At 41.8% G+C, this 26622-nt stretch overlaps 1 protein-coding gene across 2 annotated transcripts in view; it reads left to right on the forward strand.

Moving 5' to 3' along the window:
• The window catches only part of ninl (ninein-like), a 110858-nt gene that overhangs the window by 22001 nt on the left and 62235 nt on the right, over positions 1-26622 (forward strand). For both annotated transcript variants that reach the window (XR_013934387.1, XM_080448567.1), the window contains exons 5-7: positions 19037-19088; positions 22489-22673; positions 23666-23827. Coding sequence is in view for 1 of the 2 variants with exons in the window: in XM_080448567.1 (XP_080304693.1) it covers positions 19037-19088; positions 22489-22673; positions 23666-23827 (399 nt within the window). In the remaining variant the exon portion in view is untranslated. The remainder of the gene's footprint in view (positions 1-19036; positions 19089-22488; positions 22674-23665; positions 23828-26622) is intronic.

Below are 26622 nucleotides of genomic sequence, written 5' to 3' on the forward strand. Positions count from 1 at the left end.
CTCTCTCTCTCTCTCTCTCTCTCTCTCTCTCTCTCTCTCTCTCTCTCCCTCTCCTTCTCCCTCCGTCTCTCTCTCTCTCTGAGTGTGTGTGGCAGTGTGTTTACAGTGGAGTGGACAGTGTTGGATGGTTAACTGGAGACTGCCGGTCTCTCTGGTTCTTCTGGCAGAGAGCCTGCGACCGTTTTCATTCTGCGCTGCCTGAGAGAAATCCCCCAAAATTATCCCTCCAATTCCCCCCCCCCCCGCCACCACCACACGCACACGCACACGCACACGCACACACACACACACACACACACACACACACACACACACCCCAAACCCCCTCTCTCTCTCCATTCCTTCTTAAATCTACAAACCCCCGGGCCCTTGTTGAATGGACAGTATTGTTACTGGAGGGAACCCGGCTTAGATGTCAAACACGTCCCGATTTGCCTGATTAATTTCATACTGGGTTTGCACCGCCGGTTGTCACCCAGTGGTGTAAAAAGTACTCAAAGGTTTTACTTAAGTAAAAGTATATCAATACTGCAATGTATCGCGACGCGTTGTGAGCTTGTAGAACGGCTATTTTCAAATAGCCTAGGTATAAAATAGGGCTAAAGTGGTTAATGTGTGTTTTATAATATAATAATTTATATCTGCAAAGTAACTAGTAACTAAAGTTTTCAAATAATTGTAGAGGAGTAAAAGTACAACATTTGCTTCTGAGATGTAGTGGAGTAGAAGTAAAAGTACTGAAAATTGGAAATACTCCACTAAAGTAAAAATGGCTCAAAATTGTACTTAAGTACAGTACTTGAGTAAATGTACTTAGTTACTTTACACCACTGGTTGTCACCCACCCCGAATCTACAACAAGCCCCTACGTCGCGTCGCAGGGGCTTGTAGATCGGGCTATTTTCGGTTACGCGACACCGGCGGCGCAACAAAGTATAATGAAATGACCCTTTTGGATTGGGTTCGGTGGTCTTTCTGGACTTGTCATGCCAAATTGCGATGAATGGTGTGAGTGACGCCACACGGAAAATCATGGACAATTATAATTAAGAGATTATGTGATAAACGGTTGACTGAATCTCACTGTAAAAAATAATTAATGCTGCGATCCGGAACTGATTATGGTCTGCCTACTCTACCATTGAGACATTTAGAAATATGGACTAAGGGAACGGTCTACAGACCTGTTTTGAAGCCACTTTTTCGGCGAATTCAAATCTACCATCTTGGAAAGCAGCCGGAAACGATCGACTGTACTGTATTGCCTCTTGGGCGAGCGGTAGGTAGATGAAACCCAGGTTCAAATCCCACGAAAACCTAGGGATTGCCACTTTAATGAGGTAGTAGTGGCTGTGCTCAGGGTAGTTATCAGTTTGTGTGTGTGTGTGTGTGTGTGTGTGTGTGTGTGTGAGTGTGAGTTTTAGTGTGTGTGTGTGAGCGCGCTTGCGTGCGTGCGAGAGTGTGAGTGTGCTCTGCTGTCCTTCTCTGAAGGGAACGTAGCTGACTTGCATTTTATTTTCCCGTTAGAAATGTTGCTTACAATTCCTTTTGACAAGGAGATGGAAACATAGCCGGTGTGCTGGCTGGGTAGGTTTTCCTGTGCAGTGTCAGTGTTTTGCCCTCCTGTTCTGCTCCCAACTTTCAGTGAAAGTAGTAGGCCTGTCACTATTAGTACATAATCGCAATTAAGTTGAATTAATCAGATTTCTTATTGCATAATCGCCATGTTGAAAAAACATTCATACATTTTCCAACGTTTAAAACAAAAAGTGAAAAAGCTTGAAATCTGACTCGGAAAGCCTGCACTGAGCCAGTGTTGTCAATTCCATGTTGCATACCGTGTTCAAAATAATCATATTTGAACTGGGGACCACCCAAAATAATCATATTTGAACTCGGGACCACCCAAAATAATCATATTTGAACTGCGGACCTCCCACTCTGACAAGCACTTGGAATTGTGGGAGTTGAGGCATTACATTTAGTTTGACTCTGTTCCACAGATAAATATTATGAAAATAGCAGATCTACAAGCTCACAACGCCTGCTTGTGAGCTATTTTCACAATGTTTGCCTCTCTCTTATGTTATTTGACAATTTGTCCAATGTTTGACCAGTTTTTGTTTGTTCTTTTAAATTGCCTGACAAGAACGCATATACCGGTATGCGTTTTTTGAAAAAAAGACATTTTTTTTTTTTTTTTTGACCCAAAGACCAAGGAGATATGATTTTTCGAAGATTTAGACTCCCAGCCACTTCCTTGTTAACTTAAAACTTAAAAATTCTGTATCTTGGCTCCTGAGTACTTTTTTTTTCTCAATGAAAAATCTCTGGCATAAAACTGCTAAAAAATCTGAAATAACTCTGGCAGTCAATGTGTTAAGGTATTAAAAAGTTAAAAGTCAAGTCATAATTTGTCACTTTACTGTCTAGTGTATCAGACGCGAACTGCCTTTTCCCATACTGTTGAAGCACAAGGGGGCGGGGCTGGCGGGCTTTGTTAGTGCAGTGAGTGGCAGTTGGGGCAAACGCAGTCCCCACAACATCATTCACGATTCTGTGCCTATCGGTACATAACTCGGACGGCGCTTAGTCGACTAGCAGACCATCGGCCGGTCGGCGCGGGCACTCGCGCCTGGAGTCGCTCGGGCGCGCCTCATCGGCCTCAAGGTCTGCTGAGTCGGCACGCCTCCGTCATGGTCCAAAACTATACTTTATCGGCGAAAAAAAAGTAGTCCGCGGTTGTTTGAAAAAGTAATGCCCCAAGGGGGAGTCGAACCTAGACTTCCAGAGGTAGTGAAGCGGTAGTCCAATGATTATCGAGGTGCGCCACTGAGGCTAGCACTGAGATTGGGTATTTGGGCTGTATTAGAATGTGACGTCCTAACTCTTCTAATATAGAGGAAAGAAGTCCCCGCCCGCGCGCCCACCCAATAGGGGAAGCCTCGACCCTTCGGGGCGAGGCTTCCCAACAATATGGGAAAAGGCAGTTCGCGTATCAGACATAGTTTCACTGCATTCAAACCGCTATCACAGAAGGAGGACAATGTCTCTTTGTATCTTCTATGTCTTTACCACAGCTGGCTTCGCTGAATGTATGGCTAATAATGCAACTCCATCTTATGTTAGTCAGTGACTGAGGAGATGATGGAGACGTTCCTCTATTCTGGCACTTCACTGGTTCATTGGTTTGGTCTTTGGGACTCTGCTGTTTCAGTGCTTTGGGTTCTCTTTTGTGTTTTCCCCCACGGTTTTATTTGTATTTAGCCACCTTTCGATAGATGCTATAGGCTACTATGCAGACATTATCTTGGTCACTTGTTCTCGTGTTTTTGTTTCGTACATTCATTTTTTCTCGACCACAAATGTACAGAATGTTATCTAGATCATTGGTTCTCAAAGTGGGGTCCGGGGACCCCCAGTGGTCCTGGGGGGGTTCCATGGGGTCCCCAGCAAAATGTGTTAATATAGCATCACAATAACTTTAACCACTTTAACCTTTTTATACTTTGGCTATTCAAAAATAGCAGATATACAAGCTCACAGCGCTATGAAAAATCGTGATCATTTGTGCAAACCTTTATGTTTTAAAGCGAACATTTGTAACTCAAATCTTTGCTTCTGGGGGGTCCCTGAAACAAAATATTTGAGATGGGGGTCCGCGGCCAAATACATATCAGTTTGGGGGTCCTTGACATGAAAAAGTTTGAGAACCACTGATTTAGATGCCATGTTGTTTAGACAGATGCTAGGTTCATTGTTTACCTGGTATCCTATAGTTTCTTTGAGGCATTACATTGTTCTCTCTACACTCTACTTATATGACTATTTACCTTGTTGTTTATTGAGTAGAGCTCACTTCAATGCTCTCACATTGAAGTGTCTCTGGATAAGAGCCTGTGCTAAATGTTTCCATAGTATTTGTGTGGGTCTTGGAGTTGTCCAGAGGTTCAGTTCATACCTGAGCCAGTCAGCTGAACGGTGGAGGGCTTTAGGGAGGAGGAGGGTAGCCTTAGCACACTGGACCCGCCATTCAGGAAGTGGGAGCGTGTGGAATGTGCTTCTGGCAGCTGTACTCCACACGCACGCACACACACACACACACACACACACACACACACACGCACACACACGCACGCATGCACACGCGCGCACACACAAGCACGCCCGCAAGCACACACACTTGCACGCGTGCGCACGCAAGCATGCACGCTCACGCGTGCGCACGCACCACCACCACCCTGCACTGTACTGTAGGTTAGTTTTGGCTTTGGATCAAAGATGTTCCAATCTCTTTTCTTTTTTTTGGGTTTCTTTTCTTTTTCTTTCTTTATTTTCTTTCAGTTTCTTTCTTTCTTTCTTACCTGGGTAATCTCTCAGTTTTGGGTACTTACATTTTCATTTGCTCATAACCTCTCTCCCTCACTTTCTTTATCTCTATCTCTATCTCTATCTCCCTCTTTCCCTCTCTCTCTCTCTCTCTCTCTCTCTCTCTCTCTCTCTCTCTCTCTCTCTCTCTCTCTCTCTCTCTCGCTCTCTCTCTCTCTCTTTCTCTCTCTCTCTCTCTCGCTCTCGCTATCTCTCTCTGTCTGTCTGTCTGTCTGTCTGTCTGTCTGTCTGTCTGTCTGTCTGTCTGTCTGTCTCTCTCTCTCTCTCTCTCTCTCTCTCTCTCTCTCTCTCTCTCTCTCTCTCTCTCTCTCTCTCTCTCTCTCTCTCTCTCTCTCAGTAGAGATGTAAAGCAGCTGGTGGTGTGTGTGTGTGTGTGTGGTAATGTGCTGCTTGTCTCTCTATCTATATTAGGTGATAATGGTGTGTTAATGTGCTGACTCAGTGCATTCATTCAGGGCTGATGGTGTTTGTTGTATCCTCGGTCCAGACTCACTCACTGGAGGCTTGCATCATGATAATAACCATAATAATAATAATAATAATAATAATAATAATAATAATAATAATAATAATAATAATAATAATAATTAGACCTATTTGACCCTGTGAGGGAAATTCAGTTTTCAGCTTCACCCAGCTGATTGCTGCTCACGTGGTCAAACTGAGCACAGAGAGGGGAGCAGTTAGGCCTTGAGTGTGTTGAGGTGCTCAGGGGCACCTCAACTCATTGTGCAGAATGTCTCACTTCAAGTTTTCTAATGTATACAAATCTTTTGAAAATAGTAGATCTACAAGCTCACAATGCATTGTGAGCTTGTAGATCTGCTATTTTCAAATGGCCAAAATGTATATGGCCAGAATGAAGTGGTTAATGTATGTTTTGTAACGAAGTTTTCAAATAATTGTAGTGGAGTAAAAGTATAATATTTGCCTCTGAGATGTAGTGGTGTAGAAGTAAAAGTACAGAAAATTGGAAATACTCCAGTAAAGTGAAAAAATACCTCAAAATTGTACTTTAAGTACAGTACTTGAGTAAATGTACTTAGTTACTTTACACCACTGGGTTTAAGTGGTTAAATCACTGTCTAAAACTTAAACTACCGGTATGCTACCAGGCTATGGTCGAGCCTTACACCTCTGCCCGACCACTTCGGTCTGCCGCCTCGGGGCGACTGGTTTCCCTGTCGCTCGATGGTCCTTCTGGCCGATCTACACGGTCACGGCTTTTTTCTGTTCTGGCCCCACAGTGGTGGAATGAACTCCTCACTGATGTCAGGACAGCAGAGTCACTGGCACTGCCCATCTTTCACCGCAGGCTGAAAACACACCTCTTCAGCAAACATTACCCTGACCCTTCCACTTAGCCTTGCCTACTTGTTGTCGACTACTTGTACGAGCTCTTGTTTTATTGGATCTTGTTTATTCGATACACGTATATGTTTTAGCTCTTGCTCTCGTAGGTAGCTGCTATATTGCACTTCTACCTTAGCGCTAGGCAGTGGTGTAAAGTAACCAAGTACATTTACTCAAGTACTGTACTCAAGTACAATTTTGAGGTACTTATACTTTATACTAATATTTTTGGTACTTTAAGTACATTTTTATACCAATACTTTTGTACTTTTACTCAAGTAAATGTTGAATTCCGGACTTTTACTTGTAACAGAGTACTTTTAAATTGCAGTATTGATACTTTTACTTAACACCTTGGGTGCCAAAACCGTAAATCTACGGTTTTGCAAAAAGTGACGATGAGTGCCAAAACCGTAAATCTATGTGAAATCAATCTTTTAGTTTTTTTTTGTTTTTTTCCACAAGGGGGGGGGGGGCTAGCGCAGCTCTGGAATCACCCACGGTGACTCTGAGAAGGAAGGGACAGATGGATCATCGTGCCAAAAAAAATTGCTCCCATCTGCTCCCATTCTATCTCCTTGCAAAAAAACTCCATATTTCCTTAACTTTTTACAGTGGGGAAAACCACTCATTTTCGATCCGAGATCACTCCGCCGTGGTGACTCGCGTGAGAGATGTTATTGTTCCAGGCGTTAGCCAGGACCATCCACCATCGTGCACGCATATATCGTTTACAATCGGGTGCTCGTCGTGGAGTCTGCAGCTGTAAACAGTGTAGCGGTTACAAACGGTGAGATCTCTGGCACTCAACGTCACTTTTTTAATACAACTCTGGCACCGAATGTGTTAAGTAAAACATTTGAGTACTTTTTCCACCACTGGCGCTAGGTATACTCTTAGTTGCTTGTTTTAGAAGAGAATGCACTTAAGACTTCTGGTGATTAGTAGTTTCGTTCCCTACCTATGTTGAATGCACTTATTGTAAGTCGCTTTGGATAACAGCGTCTGCTAAATGACTGTGATGTAATGTATGCATAACGAGCGCATAACCCAAAGGTGTGCATATAGTGTGGCTGTGCTCATGGACTAGTGGTGTTTATCGTGACCTCTTGTATCTCATCTTCTCATGCTGCTCTCCTTTCATTTCCTTTTCTCTTCATGTGATGAAATGAAATATTGATGTAACCCAGCCTGGCCCTGCTTTGTCTCTACACACCTCCCTCCAAATCCCTTCTGTCTCTCTCTCTCTCTCTCTCTCTCTCTGTGTGTGTGTGTGTGTGTGTGTGTGTGTGTGTGTGTGTGTGTGTGTGTGTGTGTGTGTGTGTGTGTGTGTGTGTGTGTGTGTGTGTGTGTGTGTGTGTGTGTGTGTGTGTGTGTGTGTGTGTGTGTGTGTGTGTGTGTGTGTGTGTGTGTGTGTGTGTGTGTGTGTGTGTGTGCGCGTGTCTCTCTCTCTCTCTCTCTCTCTCTCTCTCTCTCTCTATCTCTCTATCTCTCTATCTCTCTATCTCTCTATCTCTCTCTCTCTCTCTTTCTCTCTCTCTCTCCTGGTGGCATACTGTAGCTGTCATGATATTGCACCAAGCAGTAATCTATTTTAAATAGTTCACATTTCTAGCCGTTCCACTCACTTACATAAGGGGCTTTAGACTGCTATAGGTTACTGCTGAGAGAGAGAGAGAGAGAGAGAGAGAGAGAGAGAGAGAGAGAGAGAGAGAGAGAGAGAGAGAGAGAGAGAGAGAGAGAGAGAGAGAGAGAGAGAGAGAGAGAGAGAGAGAGAGAGAGAGAGAGAGAGAGAGAGAGAGAGAGAGAGAGAGAGAGAGAGAGAGAGAACCTCGTTACAATCACTGCTTTAACCCATTGAGGCCTGAGGTTCCGATTTTGCAAAATGTCTTCTAAATCCTAACAGTTTTCTGAAAAACGTATGTTTCTATATCAGTGGTTCTCAAACTTTTTCATGTCAAGGACCTCCAAAATGATATGAATTTGGCCGCGGACCCCCATCTCAAAATATTTTGTTCCAGGGACCCCCAGATGCAAAGATTTTAGTTAATGTTCGCTTTAAAAGAATATATATATATAAGATTTGCACACATTTTCACGGTTTTTTCAGAAATAGCCAAAGTGTAAAATAATGCTTTTTAGCTCAAATGAAAAAGTGACACAGATGCGTTCCAGGTCTTAAAGGGCAAGACCACTTTGGTAGAGGTTTGGGTTGTGTAGTTACCTTGCCATGATGTAACTCCAAAGGTGGACAAGAAATCAAAAATAATTGCTCCATTGATTAGAAATTGATCATTCTAAATTTGCTCCTCATTGACTTACATTGTACCGTAAAACAGCTCTCAAAGTCACTCTTTAAGCACATCAACGAACACGAACAAAGCTGATTCAGACAGTATAGAACATCACCAAACCCAGTACTGTTTTTTTTTAAATACAAATGTTAACTTCCTGCTGATTTTACTATTTGAAGATCCGGATCCGGATCCGCGAATCCAGTCCGGGTTTTCTTCTTAATAAAAATAGCAAAATCAACAGGAAGTTAACATTTTTATAAAAAAAAAAAACAGTACTGGGTTTGGTGATGTTCTATATTGTCTGAATCAACTTTGTTTGCGTTTGTGTACATGCTAAAAGAGTGACTTTGAGAGCTGTTTTACCTTACAATGTAAGTCAATGAGGAGCATATTTTGAATTATCAATTTCTAATCAATGGAGCAATTATTTTTGATTTCTTGTCCACCTTTGGAGTTACATCATGGCAAGGTAACTACACAACCCAAACCTCTACCAAAGTGGTCTTGCCCTTTAATGTTAAGCTAGGGTTGGGAACTGTCCCTTGAAATATGGAATCGTCCTTTATTTGGAAACTAAAAGACGTGTCCCTTGTTGAACTGATAAGGAACAATCTTTTTTCTGTCTACACCAAAATGTATTAGCCAAAAATAGCAGATCTACAAGCTCACAACGCGTCGCATTACACAACACGTTGTTAGCTTGTAGATCTGCTATTCCTGGCTAATGATCCCCCCAGAATGTGGATGCCTGCATGGTTCAAGTGGGTTAATATAATAAAAACTGTATAATATATACAGTGAGATTGTATCCTTTTCTGGGCGTCCCTTATTTTTTTTAGAATTAAGCAGTGGTGGAAAAAGTACTCAAATGTTTTACTTGTAAGTAAAAGTATCAATACTGCAATGTAGAAATACTTAAAGGTAGGGTAAGTGATTTGCGTTGGTTAAAATAATTGTTAAATAGCTCTACATTCTGATAGTACTCATTGCTATAGAGTGTTTGTTCAGTAAAAGGAGTCTCCTTGTCTCTCCACCTCTTTATTAAACAGATATTCATTTTCGTTTCAGTTTCATTTCCAATTTTATCCAATCAGGATAGAGAACTCAATCAGGATATAGATTAAACAAGTGAAATTGGAAGTGATGACACTAAGAAATTAGCAGACAAAATTGGAACTGGAACACTATACAAATTAAGCTTAAAAATTGGTACTTTCTCCTGATTGGCTGAGATTTTGACACCTACCGAAAAATGTATTTTCTGTTTATTAAAGAGCTGGAGAGACAGGGAGACATCTGTTACTGAAAAAAACACTCTATAACAATGATTACTATCAGAATATAGTGTTTTAACCTTTTAAAGGAGGAGTTCACCCAAAAAATGACTTATTTTCTATCAATTACACACCCCATGAAGCCTTGATTTCATGGATTTATTTTTGTTTTTGTGGCATTCCTAAGACAATAATTTGATGGCCGTGTGTATTTCCGGTACGAGACACAAATAATCCACTTTGTGTCTCCTACCGGATACATTAGCCGCCAGGAGACGGGATTCAAATTATTAGCTTAGGAATGCGACCAAAACAAAAAAGAATCCATGGATTCAAGACTTCATAGGGTGTGCAATTGATAGAAAATAAGTAATTTTTTGGGTGAACTCCTCCTTTAACAAAATACTTTTTGTTTTAACCAAAAAATATCACTTACCCTACCTTTAAGTAAAAGTCCGGAATTCAAAATGTGCTTGAGTAAAAGTACAAAAGTATTGCTACTAAAATGTACTTAAAGTACTAAAAGTAGAAAGTACTCATTATGCAGAAGGTCCCATTTCACAAGTTTTCAAATGTATGAAATGTATACAAATCTTTTGAAAATAGCTTGAGTCTGAGCTTGTAGATCGGCTATTTTCAAATGATGTACATAGGGTTAATGTATGTTTTCTAATAATAATCAAAATCTACAAAGTAACTAGTAACTAAAGTTTTCGAATAAATGTAGTGGAGCAAAAGTAGAATATTTGGATCCGAGATGTAGTGGAGTACAAGTAAAAGTATTGGAAATTGGAAATGGTCAAGTAAAGTACAAATACCTCAACATTGTACTTAAGTACAGCACTTAAGTAAATGTTCTTAGTTACTTTCCACCACTGGAATTAAGGTACGCCCTACTAGTTGGCAACCCTACCCAAAGGTAACACGCTTTAACTCCACCGGAGGAATGTTGCTCTCAGCTCTCCGACTCTATGCTTGTTACAGACATAAATAATTCACGTTGTGCTCATGAATACTGCAGAGGTTTTATACCGCTCCCTATCATTTATTCAGACGTCACACAAACTACGTAACCTTAATGTTTGAGTGTCTGGCAACGTGCCATGCTGGTCTGGAGTACTTTGGAGACTGTCTGTTTGTGCTTAATGCTGGTTCACACACATGCAGTTAGGGCATTCACAACTAATGATTTTTACTAGTCGACTCATTTGACCAAGTAGTAGTCGACTAGTCGACTGGTCGAAATTTACATTAAAAAAAAAAGGGGGGGGGGGGGGTTTGTTTTTGTTTTTTAGGGGGGGGGGGCATTGTTTTAATGCCATCCTAAATATTACTATTATTATTATCCTCCTGCCCTTATTTTTATGGCGTTTTAAGGGAAGCGCTTCTGGCACAGCAGCACAGCACCACAGCAGCGTCTCCAAGGATCCCCATTGCCCAATAATAGGCTTTTATTGGGCATACTTTTGACCCCCTTTTGATCAAAAATAAAGTCAGGAGGATAATAATAATAGTAAGATGGGCCATTACTATGGCATTAAAACAAATTTAAAAAAATTAATTAAAAAAAACATATATATTTTTTTAACTATTCGACTAGTACCAACAAAGTCGACTAGTCGACTAGTTGGTGAAAGCCCTACATGCAGTATGTACTGTATGTATATGGGTGTTCTGGTTGAAAGTTCAACCACAGTCTCCACGCTCCTCTTTTCACCTACACTGAGTCCTGTTCATTCTGTCTGTCTATCTGTCTGTCTGTCTGTCTGTCTGTCTGTCTGTAATATCTATTATTTATACAACAATATATCTATCTATATACTGTATATAAATTATATACTGTATGTATTTATAGCACTTTTTCTCCCTGATTGCCAATTGATTCCTCCCCTCACACATTTCTGTGTGTTGTACACGTGCGTGCGTGCGTGTGCTCTCCCAGGTGATTTTGGAGAAATCACTCTTTCTTAGCAGCAATTATTACTTTTTCCACCGTCTGCTGATGCTTCATATCCATAATGAGTGAAATCGCGGGGCTGATATGTTTATTTTTGGAACACAGTTCTTATATGACCCTATGGTATTTTCAATAGAAAAAATAACTACTAAAAATAAATACCTCTAGTGGCAGTGATGTCACACTTCGGTTCTCTATCCGCACCAAACTTGACACAAACAGGGGCCTGCCATAACAATATAGTCCCACCAGGGGGCCACGTCAGGGGCCACAGGCATACCGTCGCTCCAATCCTCACCAGACTTGGCACAAACACTGTTCATGGGTTCTGCCACGAGGATAGTCGCACCAAAACAAACTAGGTTGCACTCATATAGGCCACACCAGTTTACCTCACATTTTTCACACTTGTTGACCCTTTTGAAAGCTTCACCATTAACCCATTAAGACCGGGAAAGCATCTGTGTCACTTTTAGATTTCTTTGGCTATTAGAAAAATAGCAGTGCCGCGCTGCGAGCTTGTATATCTGCAAAAAAAAAATACAATTTGTGCAAATCTTTGAATAAATATATATATTTTTGCACACATTTTCACGATTGTTTTTTCAAAAAATAGCCAAAGAAATTTAAAAATAACACAGATTCTTACCCGGTCTAAAATGGATTAAATAAACACTGATTGGACCTGCAGGCTTCATCATCATGAAAAGGCTTTTTCAATTTCACATTCAAACATAAATATGTTTGTGTGTATGTGTGTGTGTGTGTGTGTGTGTGTGTGTGTGTGTGTGTGTGTGTGTGTGTGTGTGTGTGTGTGTGTGTGTGTGTGTGTGTGTGTGTGTGTGTGTGTGTGTGTGTGTGTGTGTGTGTGTGTGTGTGTGTGCATAGACATATATAGGTAGACGCCTCCTTCGGCTCTGAGGCATGTGTATCTTGGGTGCCATTTTAGCGTAGGAGAGCTTCCCTGAAGCTTCCGCGTGTGTCACAGAAGGGGGCGTTCGGTAGGCCAATCAGAGGCAGGTGGGGGCGGGACAACTAGATTCTGACAGGTCTTAGAAAAGACGCACTGTGATTGGCCTGTAGTCAACGCGCTGTGAGCGCTGTGATTGGCCAGTAGTCACTTTGAGTGTCCTTTTGCCTACGCGAAAATGGCGGCCGCGATACAAGTTGCTCCAACGAACTGCAGAGGCCAATGAGGTATCTAGGTTTCTATATCTATGTGTGTGTGTGTGTGTGTGTGTGCGTGTGTGTGTGTGTGTGTGTGTGCGTGTGTGTGTCCGTGTGTGTCCGTGTGTGTCCGTGTGTATTTGTGTCTGTCTGTCTGTGTCTGTCTGTCTGTGTCTGTCTGTCTGTCTGTGTCTGTCTGTCTGTGTCCGTGTGTGTGTTTGTGTATCCGTGCGTGTGTGTGTGTGTGTGTGTGTGTGTGTGTGTGTGTGTGTGTGTGTGTGTGTGTGTGTGTGTGTCCTTGTGTGTGTGTGTGTGTGTGTGTGTGTGTGTGTGTGTGTGTGTGTGTGTGTGTTAGGGCTGCACGATTCTTGCTCAAATGTGAATCACGATTTTCCTCCATAAGAATTGAGATCACGATTCTCACACGATTCTCACACAATTCTCTTGTAAATATAAAAATATTAAGCAAAAAAAAATCGTCATAATTCAAAATCGAGATCGCATAGGTGTCTGAATCGAGATCACGATCTTTTTTCGATTAATCGTGCAGCACTAGTGTGTGTTTGTGTCACTGTAAAAGAGCGACAGTGCCTGGGTCAGCCCTATGTACAGTATGTGTGTATGTGTGTGTGTGTGTGTGTGTGTGTGTGTGTGTGTGTAGATACATGTTGGCTCTGGGTGGGTGGGCTGTAAAGTAGGACACACGCTGACAGACACGTGACCTTCATCTCCTGATAATAATGATTGTTTCACTGCTGCTGCTCTGTGGATGAGGAGAGAGGATTAGACCAGCTCACTACAACCATACGCTACACCATGGATTAAATAAAGCCAATGGTGGAAAGTAATTAAGTACATGTACTCAAGTACTGTACTTAACTCTTTCACTGCCAGAATAAATAAATAAATGAATCACCCACTGCCAGTTAGTTACTAGTTACTTTGTAGATTTGGATTATTATTGCAAAAGATACATTAACCACTTCAGCCCTATTAAAATTCTGTCTATTTTCCAAAGATTTGTTAACATTTTATGATAACTTGGGATATTCTGCGTGATGATTACATCTACTTTTGGTACTTTGAGTATATTTTGATGCCAATACGTTTGTACTTTTACTTGTAACAGTGTTTCTACATTGCAGTATTGATACTTTTACTTGAGTAAACTAAATCTGAGTACTGAGCTCTCAGTGGCCATCACTGATGTAGCTCATTTGGCTTCCAAAGAGTCCAGCATGGCAGGAGCCACACATGTCCATTACAACAGTGGGTTTCAACCCTTTTCATATCAAGGTCCACTATTTATTCGGTATTTGAGCCACAGACCATTTGATGAGATTTAGACGCTCGCAGACCCAAAACTTATATATATTTTGTTGTCGTGGATCAAAATAACAATTATTCTACATTCTCTAATTGTTTAGACTTCTTGGAAATTAATTAATGCAGATGTTTAACAATAATTTTATTCTCTCAAGAGTTAAAGATCTAATAAGGGTCCATTTGGTTTCATTTTACGCTCTCAAGAGTTAAAGATCTAATAAGGGTCCATTTGGTTACCAACTCTCCTTCATTTAGCTGGGGACCACTTGGAACCCCCTCAAGGACCACTGGTGGTCCCCATACCACTGGTTGAGAACCACTGCATTACAAGAACTAAGTGAACCATATTTCACCATTAAGTTTCCATACGCTACGTCTTGGTTCCAGATAAGCTTCTCAGAGTCTCATTAGGGTTCTGCGATCTACAGTCAGGCTTGATGATCGGCTAATTGCATGCATTGATATCACATTTTTTTAGTCTACGTATCTGCATTGGCCCCAAAGATACAGTATCAGTCCCACTCTATTCAGAGTGAGCTGACAGCACATGGTGCCTCTTACACACGCACACACACATGGCACGCACACGGGCGTGCACACACACACACACACACACACACACACACACACACACACACACACACACACACACACACAGACACACACCCATGGCACGCACACACACACACACACACACACACACACACACACACGGCACGCACACGCACGCACACACACACACACACACACACACACACACACACACACACACACACACACACACACACACACACACACACACACAGACGCACACCCATGGCACGCACACGCACACGCACACACACACACACACACACACACACACACACACACACACACACACACACACACACACACACACACACAGAGCTCCAGTGTAAAAGGCTTTGCTGAATGAACAGTTACATAATAAAGCATGATCAATAATTCAAGAGGAGTTTCATTCACCACTGTGAGCCCGTCGTCTTCACTGTCCTCACTGTTCGTTTAAGAAGAGTTGGTCATCCAAACTGTTTCACTAAATGCTGTGTTAAGTGGTCAGATAGATGGGGGGGGGGGCCACGAATGCTTTGGAGATTTTCAAGTGGGCCCTAGTCTCGCGAGCCAGACAATGTTCACATGCTTCCGTCCTTTACAGTCGCGCAAATGTATCCAAATAGAAATCAAAATCATTGAAGCATACATTGCTGTCCAGCAGAAACCAGCTAACTCCATTTTGCATTTTGTTCCATAAATCAGTGCTATTGAACTGCCTTTATGTCTGTGTGTTGGTAAAAAAAATATTGAACCAATGAAAAATGTTAAAAAGTGCTTCTGACAGAAGCAGCTAACTCCATTGGATCCTCAAACTTTCTGCTAAACCAGCTAACTCCACCAAAGGTGGGTGGAGTTGGCTGGTTTTGCTGACTCCAGGCTCCACCCCCTTTTGACCTCCAACCTCATTGTGAACTTGGAGGTCCATTCAGCTGCTCTTATCAATGATGAACAAAAACTTTATAGCATTCGGAGATTGTGGAATAACATTTGTCATTTTTAGATGTCTTTGGCTATTAAAAAATAGCAGATATACAAGCTCATCGAGTGCCGCGCTATGAGCTTGTGGATCTGCTATTTTTTTGAAAAATCTTGAAAATGTGTGCAAATCTTTGAATATATATTTTTTACATTTGTAACTGTCAAATGTCTCAACAAATGTCTTTCTGAAAAACTGTTGTTGCCATATCAGTGGTGCTCAAACTTTTTCCCACATATCCCCATCAAAATATGTTGTTCCAGGGACCCCCCAGAAGCAAAGATTTGAGTAAAACATTTTCAAGATTTAAAAAAAATAGCAGATCTACAAGCTTGTGCCGTACTATGAGCTCGTAGATCTGCTATTTTTGAATTGTGACACGTTGAAATGCGACACGTTGTGAGCTTGTAGATCGGCTATTTTCATACAGCCAAAGTGTATATAGGGCTGAAGTTGATAATGTATGTTTTGTAATAATCTATGAGTAATTAGTAACTAAACGTTTTCAAATAATAGTAGTGGAGTAAAAGTACAATATTGGCCTCTGAGATGAAGTATATTGAATGTTGGAAATACTCCAGTAAAGTAAAAAAAATACCTCAAAATTGTACTTAGTTACTTTACACCACTGGTAACAAACGTAACCATAGTTCTGTAATGACATCCGTCCGTCCGTCCGTCTGTTTATGTCCAACACATCTTGATAAGAAACGGCAGGATTGTCTTGACGCGCTTAGTTCCATTTGTACACTCACAGAGTTATGGGGGTCCTTGAAAAACATATGTAAAACACATATTTTTCATGTATGTGCAAATACAATGTATACAGTAACAAAACAGTAGTGCAAAGGATGCACTTGTTGCTACTACAGATTTTGTCCAAAGCTCACACACCGATCGCCAGCGGTGGAAAAAGTATTCACATTTATTTACTTAACTCTTTGACTGCCAGAGTATTTTCATAAAGTACTCCCCCAGTGCCAGCAATTTTCGTGTTTTTTTGTTTTGTTATTTTGGTATTTAATTTCCATATAAACTGTCCAAGTTGGACTTTTGAACTCATACGATCACCCACCACTAGAGAGCAGCACATAGCCAGCTTGATCAGCTTAATCACTCACTGGCCCTGTTCACAGCCAGTGCAATAGTCAAATACATGAATCCGGATGTGAAGTGGTCTGAGATTCTCTGATCGGCGAAAATTACGATGTGATACACGACGGCGATGACTGTTCGTCACCCAGACCATAGATTATAGAAAGGGAGGTCTCCGATCGTTTTTTATACCGTGTGAAAAACGGTATAAAACCCTAATCTAGCCGAAAATGACTGTGGAAAAAATAATAAAAACTGAAACGGAAATCGCGTCATAAAACCGGATGCAGTGGTGGGTGAAGTAAGTGGAACCTGAAACTTAGAGTGATTCATTGCAGAACAGCGTGATCAGAGATTAAACAATGAACGCGCGTCCAACGCGTCGACGGCCAACTGGACAAAGTAGCTATTGACACGTTATCGAGTCAAGGGCAGTCAAAGAGTAAGTAAAAGTATCAATACTGCATTGTAGAAATACTCTGTTGAGTAAAAGTCCGGAATAAAAAATGTACTTGAGTAAATGTACAAAAGTTTTGGTGTAAAAATGAACTTAACACATTGATTGCCAAGATCGCATCGATACGTTCTTTCAAATCCATCGCTTGAATGCCAGCAATTCAAAAGAACGCATTGATGCGTTCCTTTGAATTTTCATTGTTTAATCTGTGATCGCACGGCTCTGTTTATTTCTCATCAGCACTTTCGTTTTCCACTTACGTCACACTCACCCGGAGCCGGATGTAAAAAAAAAAAATCATTTCCGGGTCACATTGTTTTTCTCCGGTCATTTTCGGCCAGAATAGGGAAAAACACATTTTTTCACACGGTATAAAAAACGAATGGACAGCTCAACTTCTATTTTCTTTGGTCCGGGTGACTAACAGTCATCGTCGTCGTGTATCACATCGTTTTCAGGCCGTTCAGCGGATCAGGGCTTGTCGAAAACATAACATCCGGTGAATGACAGGATATGACGTGGGCCTGTTTGGGAGGGGGCGAGCGAGGTGATCAATGTGTGGATTTGCTGCTCTCTACTGGTGGAACTGTCGTATGTGCTTAACACCACAATCAGAGAATTTATTTGAATGAAAAATTACAAAATTAAAAAATTAAAAAACACGCAAATTGCTGGCACAGGGGTGAGTACATTATGAATAAACTCTGGCAGTCAATGTGTTAAAGTACCAAAAGTAAATGTTTGAAAATAGCAGATCTACAAGCTCACAACGTGTCGTGATGCGAAGCATTGTGAGGTTGTAGATCGGCTATTTTCAAATAGCCCATATATAAATTAGGGCTGAAGTGGTTAATGTATGTTTTATAATATAATAATTTGTATCTGCAAAGTAACTACCGTAGTAACTAAAGTTTTCAAATAATCGTAGTGGAGTAAAAGTACAATATTGGCCTCTGAGATGTAGTGGAGTAGATGTAAAAGTACTGAAAATTGGAAATACTCCTGTAAAGTAAAAAAGACCTCAAAATTGCACTTAAGTACAGTACTTGAGTAAATGTTACTTTACACCACTGCCGATCGGTATACGCATCATCTCTGGAGTCTTGTGATAAAAATTGTGAAACATTGTGATTTTGGTGACCCCGTGACCTTTCCTCTAGTCTAGGACAGGGGTCTTCAACGGGGGGTCCGGGACCCCTAGGGGGTCCTCAGAGTTACTACAGGGGGGCCACCAAATCTTTGTGTGATACGATTTTTATGTTTTACATTAACCACTTGAACCTTAGCATCCCCTACCCCTGTAGGGGGGAAAAAAGAGTAATGAGAGTTTAAATGGTAAAACGGTCTGAAAATATGAATCCAACACAACGCTACACAAGTCTGTGAAAAAATAGAATCTGCAGCACAATTAATGTTTATACAATATGAAGTGGGGGTCCCTGCTTCATCTCTCTCTCTGCTAAGGGGTCCTTGGGGTGAAAACGTTGAAGACCCCTGGTCTAGGACGGTCCAGGAGAAACATTGAGATGTTCAAACTGGACAGATTTGTAGGTCTTATCGGCCGAGGTCTGCATTCTGACAGTCGTCTGCATGTGTTGCACACGAGGGCATGTCACAGCAATGGGAGCATGTGAGAGCTTGCGCGTGAGTGACTGTGTGCGCGCGAGAGCGTGCACGTGAGAGCGTGCACGCTGGACTGTGACTTGTCTCTGTTCAGTCCAGCAGAAATAATGTCTGCTGGCTGGAATTCCTTATGGTCACTCTATTGTTCTGTCTGTTATGATTACACACACACACACACACGCACACGCACACGCACACGCACACGCACACGCACACGCACACGCACACGCACACACGCACACACACACACACACACACACACACACACACACACACACTATCTATGTTCCGAATTTCACGCTTGCAGGAGCACTTACTTTCACACACTTCATTGGCTACTACACACACGTTGTCATAGCACACTCTGCTAGTTCAAACCAGCTTTAACGGACTAGTTACACACACACACACACACACACACACACACACACACACACACGTATACACTGTGTTTGTCTAAACACTGGTTTGTGTTGAAGGTGTGCGTTCAGTTGTGTTAGAATTGCGTTGATTGTAATCTCCTCCATTGTTATGTTTAATCTGCAGAGTCTGAAGTCTGATGAAGACCCCGGCACTCACACACATTACCAACCCCAAGGTAGGTCTTACGATAACAATACGCATTTATTTAGGATAATTATGTTATAATTATAGAAGTTTGAAGCGGTTTCTCCTTTTAACCACTGACCTCATTAAGACCGGGGACGCGTCTGTGTCATTTTAAGATTTCTTTGGGCTATTCAAAAATAGCAGATCTACAAGCTCGTAGCGCGACACCGAGCTTGTAGATCTGCTTTTATTTTATTTTATAGTAAATATTTTTGTAAATCTTGGAATATATATATATTTTTAAAGCGAACATTTGTAAAATATGTTGTTCCAGGGACCTCCAGGAGCAAAGATTTGAGTTACAAATGTTTGCTTTAAAGGTAGGGTGATTTTTTGGGGGTTAAAACACATATTTTGATAGTAATCATTGCTATAGAGTGTTTATTCAGTAACAGGGGTCTCCCCGTCTCTCCAGCTGTTTAATAAACAGAAAATACATTTTCAGGTAGGTGACAAAATCTCAGCCAATCAGGAGAAAGTACCCATTTATCAGCTTCATTTTTATAGTGTTCCAGTTCCAATTGTGTCTGCTCATTTCTTAGTGTCATCACTTCCAATTTCACTTGTTTAATCTATTTCCTGACTGAGTTCTCTATCCTGATTGGATAAAATTGAAAATGAAACTGAAACTGAACTGAAAATGCATTTTCTGTATAATAAAGAGGCGGAGAGACATGAAGACTCCTGTTACTGCATAAACACTCTATAGCAATGAGTACTATCAGAATATAGAGCTATTTAACACTTATTTTAACCAAAGAAAATCACTTACCCTACCTCTAAAAGAATATGTATATTCAAAGATTTGCACAAATGTTCACGATTTTTCAAAAATAGCAGATCTACAAGCTCATAGCACTCGGTGCCGCGCTATGAGCTTGTAGATCTGCTATTTTTGAATAGCCAAAGTATAAAATAATGGCTATAGCTCAAATCTAAAATGACACAGATATGTTCCCGGATTGAATGGGTTAACTTGAGGGGGGGGGGGACATTAGCCACATTGTGACGCTTTGTGACAGCCAACATATTTATGACCTGACTTACTTAAGTAAAAGTATCAATACCACAATGTAGAAACACAATGTTACAAGTACAAGTCTGTTAATCCATATTTACTTGAGTAGAAGTATAAACGTATTGGTATCAAAATGTACTTAAAGTACCAAAAGTAGAAAGTACTCATGATGCAGAATGTCCCGTTTCACAAGTTATCATTTGTCTAAAATGTATACAAATATTTTGAAAATAGCAGATCTACAAGCTCACATTGGCTATTTTCAACATCACACCAATGAAATAAAACATCAACTAAGAAACTGAAACAAAACGATTAAAACATGGGGGCATAAAGCCTAGAGGTAAAACCAGTGTAGCTAAAAAAAATGCTTTGTTAAAAAGGTAGGTCTTTAGTCCTCTCTTAACACATCGACCGCCAGAGGTTAATCTCATAATGTACTCACCAGTGCCAAGGTGTTTTTGTTGTTTTTTTGTTTTTTTCATGTCGCCATAGATCTTGTTAAAATCCTTAAGATTGAGCCGTACACGGTCTGTTTACATCCGCGACATCCCACTGTATCTCCCAGTGAAAACCACGTGTCAAACGGGGTATCCATGTTGTAGTAAGAGCGGATTACGTTAAACAGTGAAATGCGAGGAGAAAAAACTACAGGAAGAGAATTGAGTTTCAGTTTCGTCTGTAGAACGAGGGCGGACGTGATCGTCAAAACCGGATCCCAAATAATTCCGTTTCCGGTCATCAAACCGGAAACGGAAGTGGATCAAAAAAATTACGAAAGTGCACCCGGAAATTTTTAGCGCGAAAAGACCGTGGACCGTAGGGCTACGGTCTCGGCGCTTAACAGTTGGATTTAACGGACCGTAGGACTACGTTCTTGGCGGTTAATGTGTTAAAGGAGTCAACCGACTGTGGTGCTCTCAGGTGGACAGGGAGGGCGTTCCACAGTTCGGGGGCGGCCGTGCAGAAAGCCCATATTTGGGCATATCCTTACTCAAGACGTGACACAGAACTCCGTATTTGGGCGTGGCGTGTACAACATAGTACATTGATGACATAACCGAAGAGAGGGTGGAAGACCACTACTAAAGGACCACGGTGCAATGAAACACACTTTCCAACTATCTTGTGTTTTTTGACTTTTTTGGCAGAAGAAGGGTTCGATAGAGGATATGGTCGTGCACATGATGTTCTGTCAGTAAAGACCTCAGTCGATCAATCACTCCATTCATTAGAATCAGAATCGCAGGTTTGCAGGTGTCAAGAAGTAAAGTGGGCGGGATCCTTTTTTGTCGGGATCCTTTTTCCTCCATCATTCGTAGTTTTACGGGGAGAAGAGGGGGCAAGGGGCAGAGAAAGGAATAAAGGAAAAAAAACGTAGGAACGAAAAAGGAAGCTGGAAGTTGGACATAGCCGTTCCATCTGCGTTCGCCAACCGAGAAGAAAAAACGCCAAATCACACCCCCTGAGAAAAGAGAACGACTAGGCGCTCATGACGAACATCGGCCTCTTTTTCGTCTTCACCGTGCTGGGCATCGGCAGCGTCATGATCAGTCTGGCCCGAAGAAGCAACAGCAACAACAAGGAACCTCTGAGGAAGAAGCTGTCCGTCCGCCTGTACCAGACGGGGGACGGCGGGCGGGCCGCGGACGAGGACTGCTGCGCCATCTGCCTCCAGGACTACGAGGACGGCGAGCGCCTCAGCGTGCTGCCGTGCTCCCACGCCTACCACACCGAGTGCGTGGAGAGGTACTGGAAGACCACCACCAACAAGAAGATATGTCCCATGTGCAGGCGGAAGGTGGCGGAGGCGTAAAACAGTGTTGCCAGATTCTGGGAGAGAAACAAGCAAACCAGGTCTAGGAAAACATAATCTCTCAAGAACAGATTCTGCACTGCGTGAGAATCTGTCGTGAAGGCTCGTCGTAACATGTACACACTGGGCTACAAGTGGGCGTGCCTTCAGATCAGGAAGCAGGCCGCGCTTTACCCAATCAAATGTAGTGGGCGGGATTCACATGTCCGTCGATCTTTCCCCCTCGAAACAAACCGAAACTAATTTAACAATAGCGTCCGCGGAGCAGACAAAACCACGGAAATATATTCACATTTTAACTTACTCTTTCATCATAGAAACAAGTGGGCTTATAACCAAAACGATCCATGTTCTCTGGGAGAAGTGGTGTTAGTGTTCCGTGTAGAAATATTGTTAGTGGGCACTTCCCTATTCCCCTACCTGGCCACGCCCACTGGGCATGGCCACGCCCACAGTTGGCATGGCCAGGCCCACAGTGGGCGTGGCCAGGAAAAAGGTGAATATAATCATGAAAGCATAATGACCTTCCATCTTGTCTCTCCTCTATACTGACAGGTCAACAGAACAGCTCCTCTCCGCTCCTCTCTCCTGCTCCCACTCCTCAGGGGGAGGTGACAGCGGAGCAGCTGAAGGAGGCGTGGGAGCAGATGGGAGGAGGAGGAGGAGAAGACGGAGGTCTGGACAGGGAGGGCCTGGCCCTGCTCTGCCAACACCTGGGACTGCAACACCTCAATACACAGGTATGGAGGGACCGGGAACGCATCTGTGTCATTTTAGATTTGAGCTATGACCATTATTTTATACTTTGGGCTTTTAAAGAAATAGCAGATCTACAAGCTCATAGCTTGTAGATCTGCTTTTTTTTTTTTAATCGTGAAAATGTGTGCACATCTTTCAATGTATATATATTTTAAAGCGAACATTTTTAACTCAGCTCTTTGCTTCTGGCGGCGGTACCTGGAACGACATATTTTGAGATGGGGGTCCACGGCCAAATACATATCATTTTGAGGGTCCTTGACATGAAAACGTTTGAGAACCACTGATTATAGCAACATATGTTTTTTCAAAAAAGTTAGGATTTAGGACATTTGTAGAATCCCCCAGAAGCTAAGATTTAAGTTAAAAATTTTAGCTTTAAAAATATATATATTAAAAGATCCGCACACATTTTCATGATTTTTCAAAAAATTGCAGATATACAAGCTCATAGCACGGCACAGAGTGCCGCGCTACGAGCTTGTAGATCTGCTATGTTTTTGTGCAAATCTTTTTTGTGCAAATATTTCTGTGCAAATCAAATTTTTTGTGCAAATCTTTGAATGCATATATTTTTTAAAGCGAACATTTTTAACTCATATCTTTGCTTCTGGAGGTCCCTGGAACAAAACATTTTGAGATGGGGGTCCGCGGCCAAATACATATAATTTTGGGGGTCCTTGACATGAAAAAGACATTTGTAGAATCCCTAGAAGCAAAGATTTTAGTTACAAATGTTCGCTTTAAAATATATATTAAAAGATTTGCACAAATGTTCATGATTTAAAAAAAAAATTGCAGATCTACAAGCTCATAGTGTGGCACTCAGTGCTGCGCTATGAGCTTGTATATTGAAAGTTATGAAGTTTGAGAACCACTGTTCTAGGATCTACAGTGGTTGTTCAGACCGTCGTCTCAGAGTGTGTGTGTGTGTACTGTATATGTTGTGTCACACTGTGTTGTGTCTATGTAGGACGTGGACGTGCTGTTCAGACAGTTGTCACAGGGGGGCGCCGCCGGCAGGGTCACCCTCGCCCAGTTCCACAAGGTGTTCTGGGGGGCGGAGCACCTTGGCTCCACCCCCGTCTGCTCCTCCACGCCCCTGCGACCCTCTGACCACAGGTCGTTACACAAGGTCAGTGACACACACACACACACACACACACACACACACACACACACACACACACACACACACACACACACACACACACACACACACACACACACACACACAGGGAAAGCATACAGGGACACAAATATTTTAGGTGCAGTAAAGGTTACATTCACAAAGTCATGGATATGTCCTATATGATACAACACGCATGATACAACAAGCACTCCAAGTAGCGGCGGCTCTGCCACATATGGCAGCAGAGACAGCACAATACTTTGCCAGCCTTTCTGCCTCGTCTTTGGGCATCCCCAAGTTGTTCGAAACCCTCCAACAAACAGTCCGTGGGTATAATGTCCTTGGCTTGATCACCAGAGGAAACAAACTGCTTAGTCTTACACTGCTGCATGCATTGCTATTCTGACAGTGGACGGACATACCGCACACACACACACACACACACACACACACACTCGCACTCACACTCACACTCACACTCAAAATATACAAATAAATCACAGGTTGCCGGTTTTGTACGTCTTTTTTTTATGGCAAAGACCGAACCATTTCCTCCAGACATCCTGACCAGTTAAAAAACCCACAGCAATTTATTATTATCAATGCAAATCAGACACATTTCAAATCGTCTGCGCCTCTCTGCAGCAGCTGCTCTCTCTCTCTCTCTCTCTCTCTCTCTCTCTCTCTCTCTCTCTCTCTCTCTCTCTCTCGCATAGCAGATATAGAAGCTTTTTGAAAAAAAATGAAAATGTGTGCAAATCCTAACAGTTTTCTGAAGAACTTATGTTGCTATATCAGTGGTTCTCAAACTTTTCCATGTCAAGGACCACCCAAAATGATATGTATTCGGCCGCGGACCCCCATCTCAAAATATGTTGTTCCAGGGACCCCCAGAAGTAGGGGGTTTCTGCTCTCTCTCTCTCTCTCTCTCTCTCTCTCTCTCTCTCTCTCTCTCTCTCTCTCTCTCTCTCTCTCTCTCTCTCTCTCCCGTGTATGGACCCATCAGTTCAGTCCAGAGAGACACGAGAGACACTTTAACAGTGTGGGCCCGTTGCCATGGAGACCCAGCCCAGGATGTGCTGTGGTCCATGTGGTCAGCATTCTGACCTTTTAGGAGGACCATTGGTCCACCGGGTGGTTTGTGGAGCATGCTCTTTTGGCTGGAAGGTTCGGTTCAAAAACCCCTAACACACAATAAATACACAATGATTACCGTAAATGGAGGGGGTGGGGTTAAATAAAGTGGGGGGGGGGATAAAAGGTACTTTATTGAGAATATTTCTTCTGTCACTTTGTCAAAACATCAATATAACACAAGAAAACGTAATTATTTTTCTTTTTTTGTCTCATTCCTAAGCTAATAATCTGACGACCAGCGGACCGGTAGGCAGCGGTTCCGGTAGGAGACACAAAGGAGACTCTTTGTGTCTCCTACCGGAACCGTCAAAAACAAAAAAAATATCTCCATGGGGTGACTAATCGATAGAAAAAAAGCCATTTAATGGGTGAACTATCCCTTTAACTTACATGTAACTAACAACCTGTAAATGAAACAGGACTCTTTTTTTTCCCTCAAGTGATTTTTTTTCAGGCTTTTCTTGCCATTGTGTTTAGTTCATAGTGTTGTAGTTCATTGTGTTTAGTTCATAGTGTTGTAGTTCATTGTGTTTAGTTCATAGTGTTGTAGTTCATTGTGTTTAGTTCATAGTGTTGTAGTTCATTGTGTTTAGTTCATAGTGTTGTAGTTCATTGTGTCTATTTCATAGTGTTGTAGTTCATTGTGTTTAGTTCATAGTGTTGTAGTTCATTGTGTTTAGTTCATAGTGTTGTAGTTCATTGTGTTTAGTTCATAGTGTTGTAGTTCATTGTGTTTAATTCATAGTGTTGTAGTTCATTGTGTTTAGTTCATAGTGTTGTAGTTCATTGTGTTTAGTTCATAGTGTTGTAGTTCATTGTGTTTAATTCATAGTGTTGTAGTTCATTGTGTTTAGTTCATAGTGTTGTAGTTCATTGTGTTTAGTTCATATTGTTGTAGTTCATTGTGTTTAGTTCATAGTGTTGTAGTTCATTGTGTTTAGTTCATATTGTTGTAGTTCATTGTGTTTAGTTCATATTGTTGTAGTTCATTGTGTTTAGTTCATAGTGTTGCAGTTCATTGTGTTTAGTTCATAGTGTTGTAGTTCATTTTGTTTAATTCATAGTGTTGTAGTTCATTGTGTTTAGTTCATAGTGTTGTAGTTCATTGTGTTTAGTTCATATTGTTGTAGTTCATTGTGTTTAGTTCATAGTGTTGTAGAGAGATAGGTAGAGAGAGTAGGGGAGCGACATGCAGCAAGGTGTCTGCTGGGCCCGGGAATCGAACCAGGGACTTGCTGTCAGGTACCAGAGCCTATGTGGTACGTGCCTTAACCCTTTAAGACCGGGAACGCATCTGTGTTATGTATAGATTTCTTTGGTTATTCAAAAATAGCAGATATACAAGTTCATAGTGCTGCGCTATGAGCTTTAAAACATCTTGAAGATTTGTGCGAATCTTTGAATATATATATTTTTAAAGCGAACATTTTTGAGCGGTGTAGCCGCTCCTATAAGTGGGGTTGGGAATTCGTCTTTCCCTGTACTGTGATTGGCTGACTCTATTCACATCCTTTTCGCCGTACCGTGATTGGCTGACTCTATTCAGACCCTTTGCTTTGATTGGCTAGCGAGACGCATGATGAAATAATAACCTATAAATAGCACCACGCACTTCAAAAAAGCATTTTTTTTAAAAGTGAGCTTCCATCACTGTGATGACC

The sequence above is a fragment of the Gymnoscopelus braueri genome (assembly GCF_963280865.1).
Source record: "Gymnoscopelus braueri genome assembly, chromosome: 14".
NCBI lineage: Eukaryota > Metazoa > Chordata > Actinopteri > Myctophiformes > Myctophidae > Gymnoscopelus > Gymnoscopelus braueri.